At 38.5% G+C, this 20,752-nt stretch overlaps 1 protein-coding gene across 5 annotated transcripts in view; it reads right to left on the minus strand.

Annotated features, from left to right (window-relative positions):
* CADPS2 (calcium dependent secretion activator 2) overlaps positions 1 to 20,752 on the minus strand; it is a 530,263-nt gene that overhangs the window by 138,077 nt on the left and 371,434 nt on the right. For 4 of the 5 annotated variants that reach the window (XM_039510118.1, XM_039510136.1, XM_039510127.1 and 1 more), the window contains 3 exons: positions 14,859 to 14,960; positions 12,285 to 12,348; positions 9,166 to 9,289 (listed from right to left, as the gene is read on the minus strand). In XM_039510118.1, coding sequence (XP_039366052.1) covers positions 9,166 to 9,289; positions 12,285 to 12,348; positions 14,859 to 14,960 — 290 coding nt within the window. Of the gene's footprint in view, positions 1 to 5,971; positions 5,993 to 9,165; positions 9,290 to 12,284; positions 12,349 to 14,858; positions 14,961 to 20,752 lie in introns of all 5 variants that reach the window. The other variant, XM_039510109.1, reaches the window with a different exon arrangement.

Consider the following 20,752-nt stretch of genomic DNA (forward strand, 5'->3'; position numbering starts at 1 on the left):
AAATATAATTATAAAATAGATGTATGTATAATACACCTCTACCCAGATATAATGCTGTCCTCAGGAGCCAAAAAATCTTACCGCGTTATAGGTGAAACCGCGTTATATTGAACATGCTTTGATCCAATGGAGCACGCAGCCCCACCCCCCAGAGCGCTGCTTTACCGCGTTATATCTGAATTTGTGTTATATCAGGTCATGTTATATCGGGGTAGAGGTGTATATAATGTGTACACACACACACACACACACACACGTCCTTACTTGTTTGTAACAACAACTTGAAGAATAGAACTTGCGTATACACTATAAAAATTGAAAGAATTTTAAAATCTAATTTAATTTTCACCATATACAGTATGCTGTTTGTTTACTCACTACAGAAACTTCTCCTCCCTGAGGAAAGGGACAACTGGGAAGCCCACTTCACAGCAGCTGTCTTCCTCACTCCATCACTAGCATCAAGAGGGAGCCCCAGCCAGAGTCATCTTCACACGGCCTTCCATCATCATCTGAGCCTTCTTCTCAAATGGAAAGTGACCTCATCCTGGGAACATCACCAAGGCAACCCCCACACTGTTGCTGATATAACTGATATTGCAGTGGTACCTCAAGGCTTCATGGATCAAGGTTCTATTGTGCTAGGTATTGTACATATATGTAATAAAAAGGCACCAAAAGGCACACATGCACACAGAAAATGCCCTCACATACATCAGACTACTAGTCAAACACACTAAGGCTCCAACAGTTCTCTTTTACAGGCCATATTGCCAACTCCTTGACCATAAGGCACCCAAGAGAGCTCCTATGCTGCTGGAGAACAGGAACCTTCAAGAGAGTGGAACCTGAAGACCTCCCTCCCTCCCAAATTGCAGACACAACCATCTGCTGATGAATGTGAGATCAGCTGTCAATAAATCCAGCACTGAACATCATCTGATTTTAGACAGAACACCCAAACTTGTCTGCATCACTGAGACATGATTTAATGACACTTCAAACATGTTCTAGTCCAGCTAGTCCCAACAGGCTACTCCGTACAACACACACTAAGATTGATTCCAGAACTAACCAAAACAAAAGGTACACAGTGGCTATACACATGCCCATTCCTGCACCATATCTTCCCTATCATCTGCACCTAAACCCCAGAAGCACATGTCTGCAGGCCAGCACAGGGAGAGTGAGCTAGCATACCTGAGGGGTGTGGCACAGCCCGTACCCAGGCCAGTTTTCAGTGTGGATGGGGCCAAGGGGAGTGTACTGTGTCGCAAGTTTCAATAGTCCTCTATCCCCATTTCTACAGTGCACTGAACACTTTTGTTCCTGGCCCTTGCCCAATCTGTGAAGGTTCCTTCCCCGCCCCTCCCCGCCATTATCACCAGTAGGCACAAGCTGCACTGATCACATCAGAACAGATTTGCACTGCACTCTTTACAGAGTATTACAGGTGAACATGGATCCTGCTCCAACAGCAGCCATCTGGCCCACAAACCACACATGGGTGCTGATCAATATGTAGTCAGAATACATCGTCCTCCACAACTTTGCCGGCAGTGGTGGAACATACAGCTGTACTGGGAAATTTCATGGAGGCTGGAGAAGGCGGGTATACAGTGGACTCCAACCCAGTGCCGGGAACACATCAAGCACGAGGCTCCTGTATAGGAGAGCAAAAGACTCCAATGATCGCACCAGAAGGGCTTGTCATACACACCCCTTCTACGAAGAGCTTGATCTGGTGCTGTCAGAGGCTCCCAGTACAGAGCCTGAAGTGGCTCATGATTCCCTCCTGAACCCTGCTGACCTCAATGTCCAACACGATGCCGATGAGGGCCAGGGTGAGGAGGCAGCAGGGACCATGGCGAATACCCCGAAGTTTGAGATCAGCACAAGCCCCTCGTCTCTCTATTGTAAAGAGGCACCACACTGTGTTTATCCAACTCCCAGACTGGTTCCTCTCCCACCTGACTTGTACAGCAGGACTTGGTGTGGCAATTCTTCCAGGGCCCTTCTCCATCTGCCTCTGCTGTCTCTGAGGTGCTGCTCCTGCCTTCCTGGAGGAATGGGAGCTGAAGTCCCTACCAGAGTCACAGATGTCAAGGTATGGTTTTGTGAGCCAAGTTAGAAGTAGGTATGCAGGATCCCTCAAAATAACAGTGGGTACAGACAAACCGTGCAGAACAATATAAAGTCCCTTCTTTCCTTTTTGAAGTACAATCCTAATCTTCTCACAAACCTTTCCAGTGTTTCCCATGTTGGTATCCATGAATCTGCCTCTGTGGTCTACCAAGCCTTGCAAAATGAGTGAATAGTAACCTTTTTGGTTCACATACTCACTTGCCCCTTGTGGTGGGCAAAGTATTGGGATGTGGGTGCCACCAAACGCAGAGCTTGGAAACTTCATATTCTCAAACCCAGCTATTATTTCTGGAACTTTTTTTTATGGTAACCATCCCTGGCTAGATCACAGTGCTAATTACCTTGCAAACATGAACAACCCCAACCCCAACGATGGATTTTCCTTCCCCAAAGTGGTTTGCAATGGACCCAGAGCTGTCTCATGTTGCCAGCTTCCACCGGGCAATAGCCACCCACTTCTGGACTGGCGTGGCTTTCCTGAATCGAGTGTTCTGGTGCTGGAGGTTTGGTGCAAGTGCTTCACATAGTTCCATGAAAATCTGCTTCCTCACTGGGAAGTTTTGAAGCCATTGCTGGTCATCCCAGGTTTCCAAAACAATCTGACTCCACCGCACGGTGCTGCTTCTCCTGAACCAGAAGTGACAGTACACCCAAAGTTACACTATGGTAATACCAGCATTCACTATAGCTAAACCAGGGGTAGGCAACCTATGGCACAGGTGCCGAAGGCGAGCTGATTTTCAGTGGCACTCACACTGCCTGGGTCCTGGCCACCGGTCCGGGGGGCTCTGCATTTTAAATTTAATTTTAAATAAAGCTTCAACATTTTGAAACCTTATTTACTTTACATACAACAATAGTTTAGTTATATATTATAGACTTCTAGAAAGAGACCTTCTAAAAAAGGTTAAAATGTATTACTGGCACGCGAAACCTTAGAGTGAATAAATGAAGACTCGGCACACCACTTCTGAAAGGTTGCCGACCCATGAGCTACACCATGTAAGCTGAATAAATTGTCATTGACTCTCAAGGTCAGCCATCTTCAACTTGCCAGGAAGCTCTGTCCAAATTTCATCCAGTACCTCAACAAGTGCCTACTCCACTGCATAACTATTTGTCCCACAATACAGAGCAGAAGCAGAACCAAATAATCATCCCATTGCTGCATATCTTCCACCCAGTTTGGCAGGGAATAACAGTGAGGGGCAACGTGATCAGGAATGGCCATCAGCAAATGTGTGATGGCAGGGGACAGTACCAACAGCACACAGTAAAGCGGTTCCTACGGTGTCTCCCTCTGAGACACAGAACTCTAGCACGCTGCCCAAAATGATAGTGCTAATGTCATATTGTCAGGGATGAGGACCTGCAGATGCACTTGCCTAGTTGTCAGGCAGCCAATAAGCACTGCTAGGCTACAGCAGAACCACCTGATTGGCTAAGGCAGTCAGTTGGCTTGTTCTTAAGCCCAACAACTGCAGAGGATGAGTGCCTGCTCAACGCACAGGCCAGCAGATTTTCTGCCTCCCTGTGCTCAGCTCACACCAAGCCCTGCTCCTGCACTGACCCAACCTCATTCCAGCCTAGATCCTGCCCTGTCCCAGCCTTGTTCCAGTCCTGTCCCAGCCTCGCTCCTGTCTGGGAACCAGCCCTGCTTCTGCCTTCCCTGACTCCAGGTAATCTGGTTCTGACCCTCAGCTCCAACTCTATCTCGGTCCTTGGCTCTGCCATTCAGACTCAAACCATTAGGCCTGACTCCTGCTCTGACCATTAGGCCCAACCACCTGTGACCTGGTCTCTTGAGACATGTAACAGCAGCAGCAACGTGGACACATGTATACATGTGTACACTGTGTTATACCCATGTGCAGCACAGCATAATGTAGACACCTGAAATGGGATTGGGAAACATGTGTGAGCATGTACAAAGTCCTGTACTTGAATACATGCACCGGTTAGACATAGTGAAAGACAAAGGGAGGCAAATCATCAGTCCTGTTCCGCTTCAGTCTCAGATGCCCCAGTCCAGAAATAAAATGTGGTCTGCAAGGCAAAGAAACCTAAGACCCCCAGGGGCTACAGTCCAGAGAAGGACTCTCCTGAGTTCCTAGAGGAACAGACAGACCCACTGTTCCTCATGCTGCCAGAATCTCCAAGATTAATCATGCTTGGGGAAATTAGTGTCCACATAAACAGAACTACGATTACCACAGCATCCGTTCTTTGGTACCTCATGGTAGCCATGTCTTTCTCATAGGCAAGCCTACATCCAATATTGCCAACCCTAAGTATTCAAAAAACCATGAGTGAGGCCCCCACAAATCATGAGTTTAGCTTACCATTTTTGATTTTTTTAAAAATACACATTTTGGGTTCTCTTTATTTCCCTTCTGGTGGTTTTGGGCCATTATGGTTTGTATTTTCAAGCCTTTCTCTGTAGCCGTGAGCACTAGAAATTTTATTTTTTTTAATTGAAAACTGGGATTAGAACAAAACTGCATAACTCTAGGAGCTGGACCTTTAAGAAAAAATGCAGAATACACAAGATTCATGATAAAATTGCAAAAGTTGGCAGCACCATACTCCTAACCAGACATGCACTGAGCCTCATTTTTAGACTAGGAGTGAACACTGAAGATTTAACAAAGATTTTTATTCCACCACTTTATCTAGGTAATAATAATGGCCTTTCTCCCTTCCCATCAGGAGAGTGACTGAGCAAAATTTCTGTTGCTAGTTCAAGTTTCCGGTCCTGATCTTAAAAGACATCTCCATCCATGACCTCTCAAAACTGCTTGCCTCCGTAACAATGCAGTTTACAAAGATCTGAATGAAATGTGAGACAGAAATAAGGCATCTTAGCTATTTTACTGAGAGCATTTGACTGTGGAACTAGCTTTGAAAGGAGATGAAGCTAATCCAATCTGACCATTTTTAGGGGTGTGTGTGTGCGTGCACGCACGCATGCACATACACCCAACAAACAAACTGGGCAAAGCGGAAAGCAGAAGACTCCATGGAGCACCCATTTGGGTGGTAATGGACATTGCAGAAAACACCAGTATATGGAGAGTTCAGGTGGATCAATGAAAATAAGCTAGTCAATTTCACTGTGGTTTTTAATAAGTTTCACTTTCTGATTCTCAGACATTAGAAAGATATTGTCATGTTTCAACTGCAAACAAAAATAAGAGAATATTTTCCATTTCAACAATTTTTTGCCACTAATCTTTCCCCCTATTTCTTAAAGTTTTATTGGAAACAATTACAATTACATGGGGCCAAACATTAAGGTCCTTACTCAGGACACCTTCTATTAATTTCAATGGAGTAAAACCTGAGTAAAAACAGAGGGCCAAATTCAGGATTTAGCCCATTATGTTTCATAAAAGCTTATACTCGGAAAACCTAAAGTTTGGGTCTCAAGTAATTTGACAATGTCCCTTTAATTATAAATTTAGTCAATTAAAAAAAACCCAAAGAAGCTATTAATGAATTCCTCTGTGTATATTTTTCAAATTAAACAAAATGTTCTGTTTGAAGAATGTGATGAAAATATTATTCTCAAAACTGTATCAATCTCCAGAAATTACAGAATTTTACAATTATCTAGATTGTTAATAAATAATACACATCATATGTATGTTTCACTATAGGCAAACAATGCATGGACTGTACTCCAAGCACAACTTTAATTGTAATATTTTATTGTGTTCTGGTTCAAATGCTGGGATTATTTAAATAAATTAATAAATTAACTTAACTTAAATATAATACACTGAAAGCAATGGTACAATCATGCATACACACAAATAGTAATCACCTGGATCCTTCTCTGCTGTTGCTAAAGTGCAAGAAAAAAGAAATGAAGACACCATCAGAGAAAAATACAGTGTTTAATTTAACCCAGAACAAATATCAAATCAGGCATTTCAGTGCTCATCTATTTAAAATTTTTGACTGACTTTTATGTATGCATCCAGAAAACTACATTTGTTGCTCTTCAAATAAAAACTTGACAACCACAAATCAGTTTGAGAAAAAAAGCAGGCACTGAAAAATTCACTTTAAAATTCAATAACATTAAGCAATTCAAAAAATGAATTAATCACATGCTATTCATCCAAAAATAGATAACATTAATAATGATATTCTGAACAGACTTCCTTCTTTGGTAATGAAGAGATATGTGGGGAAAGGAGGTAGAAAAATGGGGAAATGAAAGAGGATTAAAATAAGCTGAACTCATGTTGAAATTTTGATAATGGTATTTTCTATTTTCATCATGTATTTAAATGTATAGTACATTTTCATTTCAAATAATACAGGATATTTCTTAATCCCCGATTGTCCTGTTTGAGTTTTCACAGATCACCTGACTTTTCCCATTGAGGGTGTAATGCATGTGTTTTTCCATGTAGTCCTTGTTGATTTGCTACTCCCATCTGACTATATTTTAGGAACAGTTCTCTTTCTGGTTTATGCCCAATGACTGAGCCTGCATATCCATCCCATATTGTGCTTGGGAAATTGGTGAGAGAAAAAGCAGTAAAACACAGAATAAGAACACTGTATGTTACTATTGTTATGATAACCATCTTTGTAGCTTTATTCTGTACTTCATTGTTATTGATTTATATGTAGCCAATATAACCGCTAGAGCACGTGGAGTAGGCTGATGTTTGACTAACTGAAGCTGGTTTGTTGACTGGAAATATTAATTGATTAGGCATCAGTTCCAATACCCATGAATGCTGTGCAAGTTACATAATGCTTAGATGCTTCCCACTGTCCAATGCAGGGAGTAAGCAAGTAATACTTATTGTTATGGGGTCCCAGAACTCCATTTCAGTACATGAAGACAGACCAGGATTGCTATCAATCTAAAAGCAACAAAGAATCCCTGTTAGATAGACAGATAAGACAGGAGTTTGCAGCATGAACTCACTCGGATGCAAGAAGAATTCGGATGCAAGAGAAGAATTGCATCCGAAAAAAGAGTATTCTGCAAAAGCTCTGTCTATCTGTTATCTGCCACAGGATTCTTGTTGCTTTTTGAGATTTTTTTGTAGATCCCTCTGATACTATCAATCTAAAGAGACTCAATGCAAGCTATTGGATAAGGTATTTGTCATATGAGGTTTTGGTGCCAATAGGGATTTAGGACATGTATACTCTCTCTTGTTCTTTAAAAAATGTGTCTTCTTGATGTTATGTATTTGTATATATAAAAGAAAATTTAGAAGATGGACTTCTGTATCTCGGGCTTTCCATTATATGCCTTAGAGCAAGCTAATTATGCATCAGACGGGGCAGGGGCTTAGTAAACCCCAAAGAAATTCACTTTAGTCAAAATATATAGTGGGCCAAATTTCTGCTTTGGATGCTCACATGGAATTCCTGTTTATTTCAGTGGGAACTATATGTGTGGTTTAAAGTGCAGAATGTGGTCCACAGGAGAATTGCATTCCCACACTTTTCCAGAATAAAATTCAGAACCTCTGTGCAATGCTGTATTTTTTTTTAACTGCAAATAAACTGTTTCTACATCCAACTTAAAATTAGTAAGTTTCTAAGTTTTTTATAGGCTTTAGTGGTGTCTAATTTATTTTTAAAATTTTTATACCTATTATTCTAACAGCTCTGCTAAAAGCTCAAGATTATTGAACAGCAGAAGTCCCCATTATGAGTATGCATACTATTAAAGCTAAGGAAGAAGAGGTATCTTGGCTCTCTCATTTAAAAAAAACACCCTAATATTCATCCTTCTTGGTTTAACACAACGTGATATCATAATTAATTATGATAAGCTGGTTACTAAGGTCGCTTCACATTGTTACTGCTGTTATATAATATTGGTTGCTATAGTGATGAAATAGCTTTTTTTCCTTTTTTTTGGTTAATCACTCATGAGATTGGTTAACTCATGTTTGTCAGTGAGTTTGACCAGAGATGGAGTTAAAAAATAAATAAATAAATAAATAATAATACTTCTACAAACATTGGCCTCTTTTCATTTCACTGGGTTTTGATATCATTACTGTATTTAATTCCAGAATATTACACATTATATTAAACTATTTTAATGTTTAGTAATAACATGTAACTCTTAAGAATATGTTATGGTCCTTCTTCTGCTGAACTAACTCAACTACGGTCTATGTTTTTTAAAAATGAGATTCATGCCTTTTTCCTGATCCTAAAGTTAACTCTGTAGCAATATACAATGGATGACTGGTACACTACCTGATGCGTTCTGAAAATAATTTTATTGCATTTATGGCTTCATAAACTTTTCCCAATGTTATGACTTACGGTAATACAAGCCTGATGTTGAACAATAACATTGCACATCATAAACTACTCCATGACTAGCAACAATTCTGATGAATCTCATTATCCCAAATGTACACGAATTGTAAATAAAGAAAAAGTACAGATCATCATAAGAAAGAATGCTTATTTCTGTTACTGCATTTATAAATAATCTAAAGATACTTGATAGTTCAACAGTTTACCGTTACATCTCACTATATATACCACCAGTAAGTTTTCTATCTCTGACTGACAATGATAAGACATCACAACAACAAACAAAATTACTCTGTTATCTATTTGGCTGCTTAAGGTCTCTATCACCCGGGTTTCCAAGTTTCAGGGCACTGTTATTGCTGATATGGCAAGAATGTACTGCCAATAATTTAATTATTAGGAATACTTAGAGAAATTAAAAATAAGCCATGAACACACTTTTAGGCTTAAAGAAAAATCAAATAAGAACAAAGGATAACTTAAACATCAAGTCTGGATCTTTCATTCAAGCAGGGTCCCAGGAGGCATATTAAAGCAATGAATAGGAAAAAGCTCTATAGTTCACCAGCTGAGATTTTAATGAGACATGTCCCCTTGCTGTGGTACAGGTTTGTTCAGGAAAGGGAAAAGGCTGCTCACAGAATATTCAGTTAATAGGCATTACTGGCTTTTACAGCCACTTTGGCAGTTGATCACTGTACTAACCTTCTATTTTGGCATATTCTGTAAGTCGCATGTAATTGATCAAGGCAGCTTTCTCCAGACATTTTCTAACCACTTTCTTCACCTCTTCTGCTGGTATGGGAGTGGCAATATCTTTCATTAAAACCTATCCCAGAGACAAACATAGACACATTGGTTACACACATTAGCTAAAGCCCAAGAGAAAAATCTGAATGTACGCTAGTGGCTATTTTAGATTTGCTAATAAATGCAGAAATCAAAGAGGCATTTCAGTAGATAACAGTTGGTTAATAAACTAGCTCTGAAGATTTGACTTCAAACCCTGATTTATGTTGCATTAATTTGATGGTTTCATTCTTATTCTCATTTATGCACATTAAAAGACCACCCCTACAGCGTGGCACCATTCAGCATGATTGTCGATTTCTGTTCTAGCGAGAGCCAGGACTGGAATACCAGAAGTGTTGAAGGTTAGATTAAGGTACACAGCTAGAGATGTGAGTAGCGAAATTTGCGGAGCACTTATCTGTGCTATGCTAAGCCTTTGCCAGTGAAATTCATCCAACAATTTCATGAGCATAACACTCACTGACAGATGAAAAAAAATATTTGAAGAGCACAGCATCAAGACTTGCCATTACTGACTGTTCTTCCTCCTGCATATGCCTATTAAAATTAAGCAGGTCTCATTCATGAAAAAGGATTAGCTATTTTAGGCAGAACAAGTATCAGACTTTCATTGAATTTTTGAAGCAGTAGAAGGCTAGTAAACAAACAGACTTTCAAAAAAATTGTGACACTTTTAAAAAAAAATTAAAGGAGACTAGTCTTCCAGCATTTAAAATTAGTAACCAAGATAAAATGGGCTGAGGATGAAATCCTGATCCCTTTTGAAATTAACATACCCACTGCAACCTTTATGAGAGTGGGTCTTTTTCTGGCTAGCTGGAAGAAAAGGAGCATTGTCTCTTTAAGGGATCCCTGACAGCAGATGGGAAGAAGGGGGAAGTTTACGGGGATGGACAGGAAGGGTAGGAAGCAGATGGGGGTCATGTAAGGACAAGCTCACTGCATTGCCCTTCCTGCTGACCAGAAGTGTGGTGTGGGTATTTATAGCCTAGGTAGCCATGGAGAGACCCTCTTTACCCAGATTGGGCTGGAAGCCCCTTCTCTCTCCCCACTTCCCTTGAAGCTGGCAAAAGGACCGGGTTCTGTGTTGAGCTGCTGTGGGTATTGTGGTAGTTGCTTCTTTTCCTTTGAAGGTTGGAAAGTAATTTTTCCCTCACTGCCAAAGTGGCCGGAGTGGCTTGGGTTTAACTTGTGGCGGATGACCAGTGCAGGTACTTGGTATAAATGGGATACTGTTATTGGATAAAATGGACTGGAAAAAGATTTGCAGGAAAGCATCCCTTATGGGAGCTGAGTAATGGAGGTTTGGGTCTCCTACATCTCATCACTGAGACCCCCCTCCTTTTCTTGACCCACTTTAACGAAGTAGAGGAAGGGGGATTGGAGCGCCTATGTTTAGATCAGCAGGGAGCTGACGTCTGCTCTCTGCACTGTACAATTTATTGCAGGGCACTTCCAGATATTATAAGTGAATAAAACTGTGGCCTAGTTAAACCACATCCATGGCCTTATGTCTCTTCTGGCGTGGACAGACAACGGAAGCTTTGCCAGTGACTTCAATGTCACTCAATCTTTACATGTATGTTGGCTTTTAGTAGCTTAAAATATAAATAAAGTATGTACAAAAAATACAGAAAAGAACTATTTACATTTTTCAATGTGTGGACAAATGTAAGCATTTGAACAAATTAAAGATTTTTCTTATACACACTTAATTACTGACTAAAATTTAAATACAGATTTGAAAAATCAAGACTGTTATAAATGAGGTGAATTGGTCATGGAGAATTTAATATGTAAATCTAGATATATATATCTCCCTTGAAGATAATACTAAGGGAGTCTGATATCCTCCAGTCTCTAACACTATTTTTTTAATAATCCAACAAAGCTAAAAAATTGCTTTAATGTTTCACTTACATCTCTTAATTTTGCTATTTAAAAATTTTCTTATTTGCACTTTGCTGCCTGTAGTTAGCTGTGACCAAAATTCAGTTCTGATTTTACATGATTATGTTTATTCTAGACTTGATCTTTAATCAAAGCATCTACACTAGAAAGCATGAACCAAATTTTTCAAAAGTAAGTATAAAAAAACAATGAGGTCCCAGGTATGCATGCAAAGCTGGCACTTGCATATGATGTACATTCTGCAGCAACACAAATTGTAATGCTGTTTTCACATAACAGATTTATAAACATATGGTAAAATAGTACATGAAGTTAGTTTTAAAACAAAATGGATAGATAGAATCAAACTCCCTAGGTATAGATCCTGGCAGAGGGCTTCCAAGGCAGAAAATCTGCCAAGGGAATGTTTCAGTGGCACAAAATGGCTGCCACTTCCACTTTGTGCGTGAAGCTACAGGGTCAGGTGCCATTTAAATGCTGGGCAGTGTTAGACAACCTAGGGTATTGCCTGGGTGGTCACACAATGCTTTGTTTTAGCTCATTCCCTCAGCAGCCTCCCACTCCTATGGAGTCATTTCTAAAATGTAAAGCTCCTCTTTCCCAAGAGAGGATAGATGCTGTTAACACTGCTTGTCCTTCCTGTGGACCAGTGCAGGGGATTTGTAGGACCAGAGTTTACTTCCAGCTCTCCAGGCCAATTTGACTGACTTTAGCCCTTCGCCTTTTCTTCTTAAATCGACTTTTTTTGCGCTTACTGGGAGTTTATTTCAATTTTATGGAGGTTTTTTTTAAAGTTAAATTAAGCATATGCGCAATGTGCCTCAGGTGGCACATGACCAGGATTCATCATAACCACCTTCATTTGAGAGGTTGTGCTCAATAACCATCAATTTATAAAGAAATAAGAAATCACTGCAATGACTTCTGGGAAATTCGTGTAAATATTTTCTATCTGTCATGCTTGAAAAATGTTGCAGAGCATTAATGAAACCAGTAGAACAGTATCTAAACAGAAGTGCAGGTGTCCTCACTGGCCCAATTATAATAGGACACACAGATTAAGTACTCCAGCAGGATTAAAACAAATTAAAAAAACATACCCTTTCAAGTAATGAAAGCGTGGCTTTTAAAGCTCCTTCAGGACGTCCAAAAGGGAAACAGTATCTTAAAAAAAAACCAACAACAACAACAACAAAAAAACAAACAACAAAACACATGATCCATTAATTAAGAGTGTAATTTCTAAATTAAGAATTTTATTTTACATGTAATGTGCATACATCATTCCCTTAATTTACATTAATACAAGGTACATATATACTGTATATTGACAGAAGACACCTTTAAATCTTTTCATTAATCCAATTTATAGGATAACATTAAATGAAAGCTGAATCCCTCTTGCTTAGCCCCAAGATTCTGAAAGTCCAAAAGGTAAAAAGAACCCACCACGGTGATTAAACTATGAATGGTATTTACAAAAATATTCCGAGTTTGGTGTCAGAGGTGTCCATGATGTTGAGAAGGGATTTCATTTATGACTTTAGCAGACATCCCAGTAAGAAACTGTAAAGTAGCATTTTACCTGTTCTATCCTGCTTTAATATTAGTTTAACTATCATAAGAAAATCTTTGTCTAAACTTTTAAAATATTAATGCTAAAATGAGTGCAAATTTCCTCTAATATTTCCTCTTTTGTTATAACTATATTACATATGAATGCATTTTATATTGGCTTTATATTGGAAGATCCCCAGGACACAAGCCTCTTATGAATCATACAGCACGACCACACTTTTGGCGCTTAACTAATTAAAAGAAAATATTCCATAAATTCAACAGATTACAGAAACAAACATACAAAACCACCTGCCACTCCTTCATGTCTGTAGAGTTTAGAACACCATACCTTATCCTAATCCTATCTATGAAACCTGTATTTTGCTGGGATATCCCCAATCAAAAAAGGGATTTTCTACTTTGCTGAGATTATTTGCATGAAACTACATTTCTTTTAATATTATTATTGTTTAGTGAGAATGGCTGCTTCATTTTCTAACATCGTTTTACCAGTAATAAAAGGATTCAGAGCAATGAATTTTAGTAATCACTTTGGCCAACCTATAAAAAGCCCTGAAAATGAGGTCAGACAAATCTTTTCAGCAGACATAGTGCCAGTACACTATCTCCTTCATTCTGCTTGTTTCTTATTGTTGTGCTAGCAACTCTTGGGCGTATTAACAAATTAGCAAAACAGATTTAATCCTTAGCCTTAATCCACCTTTAAATAAAATACACATTTGGCTGTTGTATTTGCCTCCTCCTTCTTAAACCTTCTCAGAGTATTTGCATAATCCATGTATTGTCTTTTCTATTGTTTAGTCCTGTTAACCTGTAGGTGACATCATTTATGAATACATGTTATTGATCCCTGGATTACATTTAGCATTTCAAATTAAGAGATCCCACTGGGTACGTTCATAGGCTTCCTTCATATGATATGTAAATAACGTAACACTTCTAAAATGCATGTAATCCCAAGTCAATGCTGAAAACAATCGAAGTATAGAGGGCCATACTTAATAATTACAGTTTTGTATTGTAGTTGCCACTAGAATTAAGGCTACAAAACAGTTTCGATTACAACCACCTATTTTCATGCAGTCATACTTGTCCAAAATACTCACTTGATCAGCTACATTTTTCCATGCTTTGTCTCTGCCAAAAGGTGAACTTTTTAGGAGAGTTTGAAAAGATATATTTCAGCTATTTTTAAGTTGTGGGATAATGGAAAAAGAAGAATGGTTACTTATAGTAACTGTCGTTCTTTGAGGTATATTCTCCACATGGATTCCACTCTTGGTAGGCATGCACCCCATGTGAATGAGATTGGATTATTTTGGCCAACAGTGTTCATTGGGCTGCACTTGAGCCCTAGATGTCCTCTTGCTCCTCCACCTGCGGGCATAAAGGGCAGAGCAGGCCCAACCATCCCTCATTTCCTTTGCCAATCCCCAATCCCAGAGAAGTAGAACTCTATTGTAGAGGGGAACAAGGGTGGGTTGCGGAATCCATGCGGACAACATATCTCAAAGAACCAAAGTTACTGTAGGGTAAGTAACTGTTTTTTCTTCTTTGAGTGCTTGCATATGGGATCTGATTAGCTCAAAGGTTAAAAAAATAATTTTAACTTAACTTAGCTGCAATCAATCAAGGCACTCAGTTTGCGTATGGATCATACTCATTAAAACTATTCAAGACTTCAGTTATGGCTTACTCACTCATCTTCATTTGAAGATTTTCAGCTAATCATGAACTAGAATTACAGTCACAGGTTTTAAGGCCAAAAGCACTGCTATGGTCATCTAGTCTGTTATGCAGGAGGTCAGAGGCCACAGAATTTCATCCAGTGATTCCCACATTGGAAGGAATTAATCTCCTCTGCTATATAAGTGAATGTTATAGGCCAATAATGTGTGATTAAATTAAATGATATCTTTTTGAAAAACATCTATTATAAATGTATTATGTTATACTTACTATGACTTGAATTTTTCCTCAAGTAACAACTTTTATCTTTACTATGCCTTGTTCATAGTCACAACAATGAACACCACCATGTCAAAACCATTTTGAATGAAGCTTCATATGCACTGAATGAATTATACACTCACCTGAAGTGGCTTATCTGGTTTTCTAAAAGGGAAGAAAGTCGGTTTTTAGTGTCCTCAAACCTTTCTTTCTCTTCAACCGAGACTGTTCCAATTCCATCAGGCCTGTAATATGATATAGTTATTTAATCTTTTGTTCAACATTTTCTTCCACATATTATCATAATCATAGAAACTAAACCTGTCTTCTGTCTTGGTATGTTTTAATCGATTAAAACTACGCAGTGAGTTTTGTTTGAACAACATCCTTCAATGTAAGCATTGTCATTTACCCCATTCCTACACCCAGAGTTCTCCCGGGCCTTTGCCCCCTTTCCATTGCTTTGAAATAATCCCAATAATAATGTATGTATATAGTTAAAGAACGAGGCGGAAACTTATATTGAGAAATCAATTAGACTAGAGCTTAGAAATTCAAATTCTTAACTATCTATCTGGCTCCCATTTCCGTGCAGTCTTTCATTCCAGCATCCCTGTCATAAAGACCCCTCCCAATAACAGCCATGCTTACCCAATAGAAGGTAGCACAGACAGTCTTTCTGATCCATCCCCCAGATAGGTCCTATCCTTGCACACTCAACTGAGCATTCCTGCCCAAAACTCAGGCCCAGTCTTCTGAATTCCAACTCCCTGATCCTTGGAGGTACCCACCCTGAGGAATTGTGCTGCTGACATGGCATCCCATCATGAAAAAGTTTCCCACCTCTAGCAGGCAGCTCCTAAGAATCCCTTCCTGAGGGAATGAGCACCAATTAGGGTCAGACCTATCAAATGAAGCTCCTTCAACATGAACAAGAAGCAGCAAGTGAACAAGACAGAGCAGCCACCAGAACATTGGAGGAAGACCAGGTATACAGCAAAAGAGACTTCAACAAATGAGGTCCTTTCTCAAAACAAATTGTCTATTTTTTTCCTCATTCAACTTGCAGTAATTAATAATTAACCTTTAGGAAGTGCCCTTTCTGTGGGTGCAATTTACACCTGCAAAATTTTCACCCGCAACTAAACTGCCAGTGCAAATCTGGATATTTGCACATCTTCAGTCCTTTTTATAGGTGAAAAACAGGTACTTCAAAGTGCAGAGCCTCTGACTGGTACCTGTAATTCCATTTTATGGGTGCTAAACCACAAGTGCAAATTTGCACTTGCAAAAGGGAAAGCTATGTTTCAACAGTTAAAATAATATTACTCTAATACATATGTTGAAAAACATCTATCAAGTAACACAAACCTCTTCTTAAATACAGGCAAATACTTGATATAAAAATAAACCATTAGCTCAACTGCATCTCTAAAGGTCTTGCTTTGATAGCTGATGGCTTGGGTGAAATTCATCTCTGTACAGAGGGCCAGTACAAGGTCTATGCACTGTTTAAATTCCTCGTAAACCCACAGGAGGGCTTAAGTGGAGTTTAAGCAATGTTTAGACCTTATGCTGGGTTTCTGCACAATGGTAAATGTTGTCTATTATGAATCGTTGAAGGAATACACACCTAGGAAAAGAGCATTCATATACCAAAGGAAGCATAATTATTACTGGATTCCTTAAGAGATTTAACCTGGTGTGAACAAATTTATACAGGGGTCAACATTCCCAAGTAAATGTCTAATAAAATTAGGTGTGACCTTAGTATCTCCTCTCCCATGAAACTCGAGTGATTCAGAGGGCCTTGTACCCACACCAAGGTGAATCTCACCTTAGATGTCTTGTCCAGAACCCAAAACGTCTGATCTTTCCAGTACAATTTTCTGTGTACGTTTTCCCAGCTACTTACATACACTTTAACATAAATCCTTTTTGATTCAGTCATATAATGGAACTAAGGATATACAATCACCTAAGTTTGCATCTCAGCTATCTAATAACATCACTTCAAAAATGCAAAGAATAGATAAGTAATTGGAGACAAATTGTATTACCATAGTTTGAATATATGAGAGACCCTAACTACATAGAAATGATAAAACTGAAAAAGCAGTTATATTCTGTGTGAGTACACGCAAATTATAATGTACCTTTCTTTTACACCATAGAAATATAATTAATGCATTAGCTATACTGAATATTAAATGCAAGTACATAGCAATTAAAAAAAGTTTACCTGCATACTCGTTTTTCTATGTCTCTCACTGACAGTAGACACCATTATGTTTTATAATGAGCAGGCCTGCATGTTTATAAAATATTATATTTACTTCATGAAAAAGTGTCAAAAGGAAAACTGATACAATTAAAATAATATTGGGCATTGAATTAACAAGATGATTAGAACCGATGACATTTAGAATACTGGCAATTAATTTAAGCTCCAGTTTATTTGTGGCTTGTTATTGTTAATGAAAAGAAGTTAGGCCATGAATTCAAACAGTCAGTCCACAGCATGTTGAGAAAGGAATGGATTTCCTGTGCAGAGTTACCACTGTAAATGTGGCGTGTCGGGCTGTAATTTATTTTTTAACAAATCACATTCATAATTATTTCCTATTTTGCTCAGACTGTAAATATCTCAATACTTTGTTTTCTTTAAAGTATATCTCAAATTTAAAAATGTTGCATATATTCCAATGTATTTATTTTTTATATGCAGACAGACATATATATCAAAATACTGGAATAGTATTTCTAAACAAGCTGTAAATAAATGATGAAAAATTATCTCTGATTTAAACTCCTCAGCAAGGCTTTCATGCTAAGGAAGTTGTTTTTATTTTTTAACCAAATCAGGCACAAAAGGTAAAATTAAGGGCCCAATACTTAAAACGTTACTACTCCTGCAAGTAACCCCATGGAGTTAACGAGCTTGATTTTAATGGAACTATGCAGGACTGCTCATAGGAGTAAGGTTTGCGACAATATGCTCTAAAACAATAAAAATTTAAAGAGATTGGAAATTATCAAGGCAACAGACTACACATGATTTGTGAATACAATTTTATCTACTATTTAAATGGCCTATTTTCAGCTTTTGAACATCAAAAGACAGTAAGCCATGAAAATAACAAATAAAGAGAGAAACAGACATTCAATTACTATACTGTAATTTGACTATAGTGTCAAATTGTACTTAGTTTCTCAATAAATTCTAATGAACAAGAAGATTGTGATGTGGCCCAAGGAATACTGGCCTTGATTCTGGAACGTATTTAAGTAAATGTTTAAGTCCAATTCTATACAAGCACACTCTTTAACTTAAGAGCAAATTTAAGCATATGCTCAAGTCTTGTCCTGAATAAGAATGTTTTACAGAATCAGGACCTTAAAATGTATATCATTAAAAATATTGCATGAAAGGTAATACAGAAGAGTTACAGAAACCTGAAGTAAACATTTCCAATATTATATATCTGCCATATACAACTCATGACTTTTCCCTGTGCAGCACGTTTAAAAAGACATATCAATGCTTTCATTTATTAATAATTTAAACTAACCACCAAAAATTAATGAAAGGTCAACTGGCTAAACTCTGATCTTAACTTTCTCAACCAACATTAAATCTAGAAGTGATAGATTGTTACCTGGTCATGACATAATGTGCTGTAAAATCAAAAGCAACAACTCCCTACCCTCATAATCATTTATATTTGTGACCTGTCTGGTCAAGGAGGAAAACATGCCTGAACTCTTTAAATTATTTCAAAGAACAAAAGTCAGATATGGTGAAGGTATGTGTAGCTATGTACATCAATATACTATCATATAAATTTGAAGTGAAAGAGCAAATAACGTATCTTCTCTCTTTTGATGGATGCCCTGACACTTTGCCTCAGTCCCCTGACAGATGGAACGTGTTCAAATTTGAGTAAATTTCACTGTCTGATTTCATTGTCAAGAGAGATTGTGCTATGGAGTGATAAAGTAAATAGTTCTGTCATGTTAAACCTCACTGAGGCATGTTATATATGTGACAGGAAAGAGCCAGGGGTCTAGATAATGACAAGAGAGAAAGGTGAACCAGGAGAATGTCACATCTGTCAACCTGCACTAAGAATAGAATAACTACATACAAAGGAACTGTCACTTCACTGAGTTTGTTGTCACACAGAACCACACCGACAATACCTAAATTTTTTACAATTTTTTACAATTGCCAAATGTATTTGCAGTGAGTGTTTCGACAGAACTGAATGTGCTGCAAGAAGAATAAGGAGAGCACAAAAAGATGTCAGAAAATGTGTACAATAGACAATAAGGTACGATTGAGCCCTCCAAAATGTGCTCTTGGAAAATTGCCCCAACTTTCAAACATGGTTTTCTTGTTTCACTTAAATATTACTGTGGTAGAATAGTATATAAAATTGTTATTCTCCAAGATATAAATGAGGGCCAGATAGTGAGCCCCTTAAAGGTATATCTACACTGCAGTTAGACACTCGCAGCTGGCCCATGCCAGCTGATCCAGGCTTGCGGGGCTTGGGCTAAGGGGCTGTTTAGTTGTGGTGTCGACATTCAGAATCAGACTGGAGCCTGCAAGGTGGGATTGAAGTGGGAGGCTGCAGCCCAAACCCTAATGTCTACACGGCAATTAAACAGCGACTTAGCCTGAGCCCCACAAACCTGAGTCAGCTGGCACTGGCCAGCTGCAGGTGTTTAAATGCAGTGTAGACATAACCTGATTTAAAATACTGAACATTTACTTTCAGATGCAGTTTCTGTAAGTAACCGCCCACCCACAAGAGTAAGGGGTAGTCCACCTGGCCCCAAGATAGTTCTATCTTAAAAATACAGAAAAACAACAGATTTCAAAACACATTCTTGTTTTACTCTTTCAAATCTTTTTCTTCATTTGCTTCAAAGTTAAAATGAGATTAAAACAAAATGGCACTTACATTTTTTAACTAGTTATTTGTATGTTTTAGTGTTATTTTGTTGTCCATCCCCACAGGAACATACTAATATGGCCGGTAGCACAGGGCAATTAGAATTAAACCTTTTCTTTCCATTGGACTTGTGGGATGATAAAGCTTTTCTTCTCCATAAATCACCTGAGTACTCTTCTGGAGCTAATAGCAATATTTGTGACACCCTCTTACCAACCAAGGAAAAGTTATACAGGTGACTTGATTTTTCAATTTCAATTCAGAGCTCATTTTTCTTGTTACAGTTTAGGACCTCTTCCATTGGTTCATCCATGGCAACTGATGGACCCAAGTAAGTTTCAGATGTCTCTAAATGAGAGTAGAGTAGTTTACAGTTGGTGGGCCAATCTGCTGATGACCACCTATGGCCTTCCACCACTTAAGCATCTTCTTCCCTTAAACGAAGAGGCAAATTGGATTTTCCTTTCCTCGTAAACAGCAACCACAAAATCTCATCCACCACAAATGCTTTTGGTACTGTACAGCTAGCTGAATTATTGAAAAATAATACTTTCCCTCACTTGTAAAATTCCCACTTATTTTTGAGGATCAGATCAGTGGATTTGGACTAGCCCGTCTGCTTCTGCTGGAATATATTCATGCCTGAGGAGTAGAGATGAAATGTCATCTCTACTCATCTTTCAACAAGTTTCACTCACTGCGGTTCTAGATATATCAAAAGGTTTGAAACCCTACTGTGAGTTGGACCTGTGTTCATTATGGTCAGTAAAATAAAGTGAGAAGTAGCAACTTTGTTGCTAGTGGAGACTGTTAAATGGTGTCCAAGCAGAAAAGAGGATTCCAGCATCCTTTTGCAGAAAGAAAAACTGACAGTCTTGCAAATTGATACCCATACTCTACCCAGCCTTTAGAAAAAAGTGATTGATCAGACAGCAAATTTAGGGATTTCCTTGAGTGCTGAGATTTCCTTGACCCCAATCATTTCTCACTTGGCACAATCCTGTAAGGTGTGGAGAGCCTCCTGTGAAACACTGATGTCAATAGGAGTTAAATGCTCCAAGTAATTTGCAGGAGTC

This window comes from Mauremys reevesii, linkage group 1, assembly GCF_016161935.1.
Source record: "Mauremys reevesii isolate NIE-2019 linkage group 1, ASM1616193v1, whole genome shotgun sequence".
NCBI lineage: Eukaryota > Metazoa > Chordata > Testudines > Geoemydidae > Mauremys > Mauremys reevesii.